General features: G+C 38.6%; 1 protein-coding gene across 4 annotated transcripts in view; it reads right to left on the bottom strand.

Annotated features, from left to right (window-relative positions):
• The window catches only part of LOC137999837 (uncharacterized), a 171,159-nt gene extending 163,044 nt beyond the window's left edge, over positions 1 to 8,115 (bottom strand). The window contains exons 1-3 of one of the 4 annotated variants that reach the window (XM_068845793.1): positions 7,964 to 8,115; positions 5,164 to 5,397; positions 1,046 to 1,324 (exon numbers count right to left, since the gene is read on the bottom strand). In XM_068845793.1, coding sequence (XP_068701894.1) covers positions 1,046 to 1,324; positions 5,164 to 5,397; positions 7,964 to 8,015 — 565 coding nt within the window. In that variant the 5' untranslated portion in view covers positions 8,016 to 8,115. The remainder of the gene's footprint in view (positions 1 to 1,045; positions 1,325 to 5,163; positions 5,398 to 7,963) is intronic. The other 3 variants (XM_068845785.1, XM_068845777.1, XM_068845803.1) reach the window with 3 other exon arrangements.
• Positions 8,116 to 10,000: the final 1,885 nt, after the last annotated feature.

The raw sequence follows: 10,000 nt of genomic DNA, 5'->3' as shown, positions 1-10,000 counted from the left end.
TTAGTAACAAAGGGAAATAAATAAAATAAATAAATACTCTAGCAGCAATGATCTGAATTACAGGATTTCGGGTTAGAAGATGCATTAAATAATTAATACTGTAATGAGATAATGAACGGAATTACATGGTATTTATATTCAGTTCAAGAGCAAACTTATTCGTGACGAATTCACTTAACCTATTTGTATTGCAAGGCTTCAAGAATCTGCGGTTGTTGCTTCGAGGCTTCAACTGATAAGAGGAAGCAGGCAAATCGAAACGGTCTAACACAATGCAGAGCTCGGGTGAACAGCCGTTAGTGGGGAGGAGCGTTGCGTGACCTCCCTAACAACGGCTGCGAAAGAGACTAACCTGATGAAGGAAAATAATTAAAATTGTTTACTCTAGTTTTTTGTGTCGTCATGTGAAAACCAATACTCCTCGGCTTGGTTTAATGTGCTAACACTCAAACGCTACTTGAAACAATATATGGGCTACATTCAAGGACATGTGAGGAAATGTGAATTAGCTTTTTTTTATTACAGTTGACGTCCAAAGCTCGTATATTGAACCAATTAGGTCTTCCAGCCACTCCGTGTCTATCCCTTCTGGTCTTACGTCTGCCACTCATTGTGACTACGCAACAAAAAAAGCTCAAGAGTAGTGGTTCCTAGTACGTTCCATTAGTGAATATGACTCGGTAGTTTTTGCTGATCCCTCCTAATGCCGTCATACTGTATTCAAGATAATTGAATACAGAAGCGGGCTTTACCCATTAGATTTCCATACATAAGCTACGATGAAGAACTGATCTGGAAGGGCGTTTGCTCTTTATGTCCTGTATAAAGTTTATTCATAGATCTCCCTGTCCTCTACGATCAGCGCCCAGGGATCCAAGAAACGTGGCGGGAAATGAAAGTCAGAGCAGAGGACAGTCTGACCACTTTTAACCACTTTAATAATGCTTATCAGGGAAATATTTAATGCACTACTGTAATCAGTGGTGATTCGTGCAACTGATCCAGCAGCATAAAACATAACAACTGAAAATTTTAAATTACTCACCCACAACATTGACAACAACAGTAGCCCGAGCATTAGATGATCCAGAATATGCACGGCATTCGTATGTCCCCGCATCCTGCTTTTCAACCCGTTGAAATCGAAGTGTCTGTAAATCAGTTAATACTCTTGCTCTTGAGTACAGTAGACGACGCTTCGTGCCAACCTTTCTCCATAAGACTTGAACAGCGTTTCCCTCAATATCACAATGAATACTACCTGGTCTACCCAACGAGAGAGTTTGTTCTGCTCGGTGAGCAGTACTGACTTTCAGTGAAATGTCTAAGAAGGGAAAGTAAATAAGGTAAATTTCAAATGTCATCCATCAGTGAAACAAGAAGCACGTGACTTTGAAGTGTGTAACTAGCAACACTATTCTTGACCGTTTGGGGCTGGGCTCTCTAGATTTGTGTTACAGTTGAATTTCAATTCAGGTTAATTACTGGGTTGCCGTATGGCAATCCCAGTCGGAAAATGGGTAGATTTTCCGTTTTATTATTATTTTTTTTCCGTAACGGTAAAAGTCTTGCCTGTCACTCCCCTGGTAAGTGGTGTCTTTGTGCATAGAGCCTTCTGCGCGTATTTTCTTAGGATCGAGAGGGTAGTGGAAATGCGTACCTTTCTCTGGTGGACACAGGAGAATCATTAACTTAGCCTGCAATGGCGTCGACGGGAATGGCGTTTTAGTGGATCCTTAAATAAAATATACCCTTATGGAGCTCAATAATGGAAAGTCAGTTGGATAAACTAGGAGGCGGTGAAAAACCAACACCTGGAATCTCAAAAGCGACGAGTAATGGACTTCGACAACAATCTATCGCCCGTCGAGCCGAAATCAAAGTGAGCTGTAATTCTAAAATAATATTTAACCAAGTGTGCTGTTATATAGAACACTGAAACCAAATGGAAAATTCTCTGGTAACTTATGGGTTCAACAAAGACAGAGAACGATTGAACGAATCGAACACCTTACGTGGATCTGTGATCAACTTTGCACAGTCTTCAGGTAAAAAAAATAATTGGAAATGTAACAGCCAAGAATTATTTGAAAGAAAGCTTATCGTGTATTTTGTGCTTCATTATTCAAAGAAAAGGTTCATCATGGAAACGGTTTGATCCTGAAATTTAGTTTCTTGCAATATTGCGCATATTTGACACGACTGAGTTTCTTCTCTTCACGCACGTAATGAAATAGAAGGGGTTTTTGCCTCTAATAGCAAATATGTTGTTTGTTTCAAAACATTGTTCGCTGGAAAACGTGGCCTTTATGAATTCATCATGTTTTATGATATGCGAGCTTAACTGGATAGTTTTTATGGCAATAGTAAAGCATTTTCTTGTCAAAATGAGGTTAGCGTCTTTCTGGTGTGTTAACTTAATTAAATCGTGAGTTTGCATTTGCCGTCTACCGCGTAACCTTGATTTCCACTCTCAAAATTACCTCCAGAACCTACTTTTTGCGTAGAATAAGCTTTTAGAATGATGTTCTTGTTTTGCATAAAGCAAGCTAACAAAATCTGTACCTTGCTGAGTTCGCATTTGTTAGCGTTAATAGTATTTTCGGTCCGATGTTTCTGTTTTATGAGGAGTATGTTGTTTTGGTCTCCCATCCAAACACTAACCCCGCTGGACAGGGAATAACTTCAGTGAACTTTGGTATTACAAAGCTGTCAGATGCTCAGAGGGCACGCTTAAACTTGTGGCGAAAAGAAGTTGTGAGGAAACTTGAAAATTATCAACATGTCAGCCCAGAAGCCAATGTCTCTCGCTTCTCTTTTATTTGTTATTCTTCAGAGACTGGAATGCTGTAGTTCAGTACCACACAATTCAGTGCCTTCTGATTTTCTGTAACACGTACCACGGGCAACCCAGTGTATGCTTCACGGAAGCATCTCGTTTTAATTTTTCAAACTAGGTCATTTTTATTTTAAACTTGGTTGAAATTGAAAGTAGGAAAACATCAACAAAAATCCATCAATTATTAGCAAGCACGTGTATTATATTGGTAAGTAAATTGGTCCAAGAGGTGAGTGGATGAAACCCCAATGGTTGTTAAGTCTAGGCACTGATTTTAAATGGTTAGCATTAAGGTTGGGGCTAGGCATATTGTGCATGATGACCGGTTCGACTCTGCTATCCCAGAGCTTTTTAGAAGGACATTATTCATTGAAGAATCCCCTTAGGAGGGCAGGGGGCAACAATATTGAAATATCTTCAAAGGAATAAAAGAACTGAAACATACATGATGTATGTAGTTATTCGCTCTATCTTTTGCTTACTTCGAATTCGTAACAATCAAAAGCAAGTGAAAACAAAACTTTGAAAAGTCAGGAAAAAGGATTTCACATCTATTAATCAGAGACCACTTTGTAGGCTCTTGTAAGTGTTATTTCTTTTAAATTATCAAATAAGATATTTTGTTTTTTTATATATATTTATTTTGCTGAGTCTGTTTGTAGTGATGAATCGAATTAATATTCGAGTTATCTGTAAAATATTATATTTGACCTGATGATGGTGTCATGAGGACACCGAAACGTTGTCTTAAGTATGTTTCTGCCCGTAATTTTTATCATCAAATAAATCCAAACGTTGTGATTATTTTGGCACAATCCCCTACAAGCTCTACAATTTGAGCAAGTAGCACATCTGGATGAAGGGCGTTTCCTTTTCCATTTTATTAACTTTCAGCGCCACATAATCCCGAAGTTCGGACTTCAGTCTTCTTTTTCTTCTTCCTCTTCAGGTGTGAGAGAACTGCAGACTGCCTCAGTACAAATAGCGCTGATAAGCAGTATTTGAGTCTAAGCACCCATTTCAAAAAGTGCTGAAAAACAGTATTTAAGTTTAAGTACCATTGGAGCGGCATGGAACTGCATGGAATGTTGTGGAAGCTCAAGGTTTGTTGGTAGTAATTTGGGGAGCAGTGCAAAAGAATGGTAGGAAAGTAGGAGAGAGGAATTTAATAAATGTGTCTTTTTCATCATTTTCTTTGTTGTCCCCCATAAAAATCCAAACCCCAAAGGTAAATCCTTTTTTGGACAGTTCATAATAACCTAGGTGAAAAAATCTGACCTGCAATTGTAGGTTGAAAAAATCAACCTAGGTTGAAATTAAAATTAACCTGAATTTAAATTCAACCTGTAACATGCGTTCCAACACTCGATTTTTTCCGTTGATTTTGGGAAGATGCAGTAAGTAGGATCAGCGGCATTAGATGCATCAAATGCAATGGACATTTACACCGTTTTCGAGGCCATATGGGTTGGAGGGGAAATACAATCACAAAGCATTAAAAGCATAACACCAAACCCGGTGTGGCCATTACTTCACGCATGCGCACAACCACTTCAAATAGTTCCTTGGCAGACATTGGAAATGTGAAATTACAAAATTGCCATGGTAACATCTCTTGTATCTCGATCAGAGCCAAGATGGCGTCTAGATTTAACACAGAAGGAGTTACGAAATTAAAAGAAGCGGCAGAAAATTTAAATACGTGAAAGAGCACAATTAACCTCGTCTAAAGGCTCGGGAAATTATCAGAATTTTGACAAAACGCGCGTGAAATTATTTCCTAATTTCACTCGTCGCCATTTGATTACACATACAAATCTATCGCATAGTCTGTCGTACGAGGCACAGGCGTAAGCGCAATTTTATACCTCTAATTAACTGAAACGTTCTAGTGGTCTGTGAGCGAAAATTTTGCAATATCTATAATTTTCTTTAATATTCAGAATACAGGTAATGACATGTGCGCACGATCTTGATAAAGTTTACAAAGTAAGTGAACGCCAACTATCTTCACTCTAAGGCTTTCTTAACTGTATAGGGGACACCGCAAGCTTTTCTAGATCGATTTATGCGGTGTTCAATTAAGGAGAGGGGTAAGATCACGGTGACAATTCATAAGATTTATCATACAGATCATGTATATAATATATATACATATTATATATATATATATATATATATATATATATATATATATATATATATATAGCTGTCATTATCCTGCATTTTTGTACGTGTTTGATGATTTTTGAGATGCGCTACTCTTTAAGTGGAATTTTGCATACATGTTCGAAGAAAAGGGATATAAAAAAAACAAAGCATACCTGGGCATCTCCCATTTGAAACCATTGTGATGCGGTTACTTGTACCTGACAACTTACACGACGTCATATCCAAAACACAGCGGCTGCGATAAGTTATACCATCTGATCCACACACTTTAGCATTGAAGGACCTTGGGCAAGATTCACGGCATTTGCATTCTGCTTGAGAGTCGTCGTTGATGACACAGATTTGTCCCTGGACTGTGCATTCCTTGTTATCGCATAAATCTGAAGCTAAATCATGAGACAATACAGCACTGAGGTTTCCATCTAATAGGCCACTTGCGAATTGTGCGCGCGCAATTCTCTGCGTAATTCTCTGAGTAACTTGCACGTGCTTGGTCCCCCTCCTTTGAGGTGAACCGTTGTTGTCTGACGGATTAGTCGGTATGTCTGGTCGTTCGCCTCAAACACAAAAAAAACCCGTTATTGCTTCAAACTCAGAAATGTTCATCTCAGCATTTGCAAAAGTCTTGTCATCAGCAAGTCGCACTTTTTTTTCAGCTAATTGCTTGATTCTCGGTGATGAGGGCTTTTTAATCCATTTTGAAACAACATAACACGTATTTATTTGTGTCCCGGCCCAATAAACCTAGGCGCAATACTGGAAGAAGACGAGAAAAGCTCGCGAGAAATAAGTTACGCAAAAGTAAGAAAAACTACGCGTGCAAAGATTCCAGAAAAAAGGGTGAATAAGAGGGTAGGGGGGGGACCATCCTCGAAGTCTTCACTTGCGAAACAACAGCACAAATAGCACTGGTTGTTAATAGCCCGTATAAGGCGAAACAAGATGGGTTTACCCTCGTATTTTCATATTGCGTTAGAGTGCTTGTTTTTCTTAAACCACAGCCTCCTTCCCCCATCAAAGAGCAACTGTGTTCCAATACACTTTTTATCAACAATGACCTAATAGGTCATCCACAGAGGAATCAGCGGCAGACAAAAATCTTAGACTCCGAGCAGTCCCTTCATAAATCAGTCGAGCGGCCCGCTTTTCTGAGGCAGTCGTGTTTTGTCACACAAACAAATAAAATGACCGAGGGAGGTCTTTTTATTCGTTTGCGTGACAAACACGACTGCTGTAGAAAAGCGGGCCGCTCGACTGATTTATAAAGGGAATGCTCGTAGTCTACAAAAAAACTCTTTTTACCTCTTACAGTCACGGTCAAGTTATGTCACGCGTGACCAGTATCCACGAGACTGTAATTTTAGTTTTTATCCCCTAAAAATTTTTCACCTGTTCGGATTCCCCAGCTGAAAGTCTAGTGATCCGAAAATTATAGGGATCAAAACTTACCTTTTCCAAAATTTCAGCCAGATAAAGGTTCCCGAAAATTCTAGGTGACCTTTTAGGGTAGAATCCGTTAAAAATGGGCAATTATACCATGTTTTAGATGTTTGAAAATCCTAGGATAGGCAGGCAAGAAAGAAATTTTACAACAAATGCTCCGAAAATTCTAGATCTCAAATCGTCTTCCGAACAGATATTTTCCGAAATTGACGTTGGGTTTCCCTGTTGAAATGGTTTTCACTTTTTAAAGCATCGCTTTATATTTTATAATAAAACAAAGTTTATGACCAACTATTTTCGATTTATCAAGTAAATTAATCCACAGGAATTCAGAATCTCGAGCGAAACGTTCAAAACTGGCACGCAGAATTGAACTCTCATTTCACGGGTTACGCGTGATATAGCTTGATTGTAATGAGTTAAGATTGAAGCCAAACTCGTTTCGAAACCAGTCATTGTGTTTTGTTTTTCAAGTATCTTTCGTATTCCACTCGCCGACCAAGACCTGGGCCAACCAATCTTGGAAGCTGTACACACCGGACTCACGCGGCGTTGGCGGCAGTGGCTGCAGCAAACCCGACAAATCACCAGGAAACACGCTTGACGAGTTTTGTTCAACAATTTTTAAATTCTCTAAAGTTAATAATAATCCAAATCTGTGTATACTACGGAGGATTTCTAAAATGCAGCAAATATTGTTGATAGCAAATATTGTTTATAAGGCATTCATCAGACGTAATGGTTTTCGTGTGTGTGCACAACAATATTATCACAAGAAAAAAGGTGATAGGTGACGAACACTGAAGATTTTTTTTTATTTATCACCTATGCAAAAGATATCTGCTTACAAATGTTCTTTCGGTTATTCAAATGCGCCAACCTACAGAACAAAAGAACCTTCATTTCAACAGCCAATGATGCTCTCCTTAGCATGAACATTAATTTTCTGAATTTCTGTATTGAATCGATAACGAAGATATCGATAACGAAGCGGTAATACTTCTAAATAGGAGACAAGGGTTCTTGATAGGTTTGATAAGAATATCAAGATAACATATTACTAAGTAACTTAATTCCACTCTTCTTAGATAAAGTCCGACAGTATTGCTAGGTCCCGATTGGGGTCAATCTAAAGAGAAGTTGATCATGGATCATAACTTGACTATAGATAAAATTAACCTGTTCAGGACTATAAACTTTTAAATCATTGTGTATCAAATATGCAGTGTAACATAGGAGCACCCTTTATAGCTGCAGATCAGTTCCATCGGCGTCGGAGGTACACCGTCCAATCCAAGATGAAAGCGAACGTTTTTAAATACCACAAAACAGTAATCATTCGATTTTCTCCGTATGTATGAAAAGCATTTGAAAGTAACAACGAATTGCACGAATTTGGTCGAGAAGAATTGATATCCAAGGGAATTCTCTCGCACTCGAGAGAATGCTCAAACTTGAACCCTTACTTCAACAACAAAAACCTGAAGACGGATTTAGACAAAGACATACCTTTACATAATGTGGCAAAAGTGCAAAGCAAAACGAAGAGCTCCTTCATCATGCTGTGTAGTTGAACTACTGACAGGCTCTGCAGTATTTGCCCGTTAATTATTTGGATCGTATTTCCTTATAAGCTTCGTTCAGTTCCTGAGTGTATAGGCGCGGCAAAGTAATTCCGAAATGCAAAAAAAACGCCTTATCTTTGAGTGATAACATAAGCGCGACCGACACAAAAATGTTTTCTTTATTTTTTCTAAAAGTTTCCTCGAATCAAGTCAATTCTAAAATGCAAAATGTTTTGTTTTTATGTTTTGACAAAGCCTCGGTTTGTTTGATTATCTGTTTATACACCGGAAATTAGTCCATCGATTTTTGTTTTTCTTTGTCAGTCAAAAGAAAATGTCATGGGATATTTCGAGACCAATCCTGTGACATATGACTCGGAGAAGGAGTAATTATATAATACCTATCAAAGATTACCATAAAAAGGGAAAGACTAAAACACCAACCCAGATGCTTTCTCTTATCCTTGCTAAGCCAGTTAGTAATCTTCCGGTAAATAAAGACCAATGAAACAAGAGTCGACTCGAACGAACATCCTTTACATCATTTCCAGATGACACTTCATTTTGGTATTAACTTTTTTTTAACTGTTACACCCACAACAAATCTACCGCCATCGATGGAAAAGTGAACGACCAAACGAAGATCATGGAATGCAATTGAGCACGAGAAGAGTGCTAAAGTGTGCAATGAGAGGGTTTCTTTCTTGACGAGTGGTTTGGCGTCCGTATGGCATGACCTGCGAAACGAACCAAAAGCGAAGGTTGATTAAAGAATTTTAAATGATTCGTCTGGAAATCTAACTGATGACAGTCAAGGTCAGTCAGGGTTGTCTGCAAACTAATTCTCCGTGGACCTGCTGTAACGATTATTGACCGAGATGAATGAACAACTTCGTTCGCTAATACAAACTTACATTAAGCAATCTAAAATAACATCAAGATCTCGATCGAATCGACCTGTCATCGTTGTCTTGTACGCAAGAAAAATTATAATGCATTACATTAAACAAAAACACTATCGCGACGGCCTCCTTTATTTTTGCGTTGGCGCGATACAGTTTTCATTTTTCTTTTCCTTACAGTCATATCAAGAAAGTGCTTCAAATCAACGTCACTCAGATAATGGCACAACAAATTAAGACACGACCTCTACATAGTTCATGGGATCGGGTCTTTTATGCCGTTGTTCCTGTCGTCATGTTTATTTTTTAAACTAATCCGGAGAGCAAGTAGCCTGCGAACGCAGACGTATTTCCGGCGGTCGTTTCTCTCCCCTGCAAATAAAGTCTAAAGTCTTTCGTCTCCAAAGTCCTTTCTCCGACTCCAGAAACGACCGCTGGATATACGTCTGCGTAAGGAAACAATACGAGTTGCTGCTGGATAAAGAAGTACAGACCAACTTTTCAAGTAGATCGAGACTAAATCGGAAAGAAAGAAAGTTCATTGCCACCTAAAAAATTAACCAGACAGGTATTTTCTATCAAACGAATTCTTATTACAAATCTTATCCGGCCAAACCCCAAGTGAAGACCAGCCGAAAGATAACTCTCAGGTTGTACGCAAGCCGACAGCTTAACCCAAGGTCGGCAAAGTGCGGTCAAGTTTCATCAGAGGTGTATACATCATAATGTTATCGTTATAAATTTGTGCAGAGAAAGCTCTTTTTCGGCATAATGAATTTGACTGCGGTGGATGGGGCAATAAAAAGCTAAAAATTATTTATTAATTCCTTATCCTTAATGTGGATTTTTTCTTTTCATTCCACACCCACGGTAGTGAGATTTGGCATATCGTGGACGACGCAATTGCTCTAAGTCAAGATGAATGGATGTAACACAACGAACAATTTATTAAAAAATTAATAAGACAGAAAAAGTGAGTAAATTGGAGCTAAACGAATTGTAATAGCGGAGCTCCGCGCGCGCGGAGCACCATTGTTAAGAAAACATGATAACCCATCGATGCGAGAAATCTTGGTTTA

Source organism: Montipora foliosa, chromosome 1, assembly GCF_036669935.1.
Source record: "Montipora foliosa isolate CH-2021 chromosome 1, ASM3666993v2, whole genome shotgun sequence".
NCBI lineage: Eukaryota > Metazoa > Cnidaria > Anthozoa > Scleractinia > Acroporidae > Montipora > Montipora foliosa.
The sequence above is the reverse complement of the archived record's forward strand: the minus strand, read 5'-3'. Positions and strand labels throughout refer to the sequence as shown.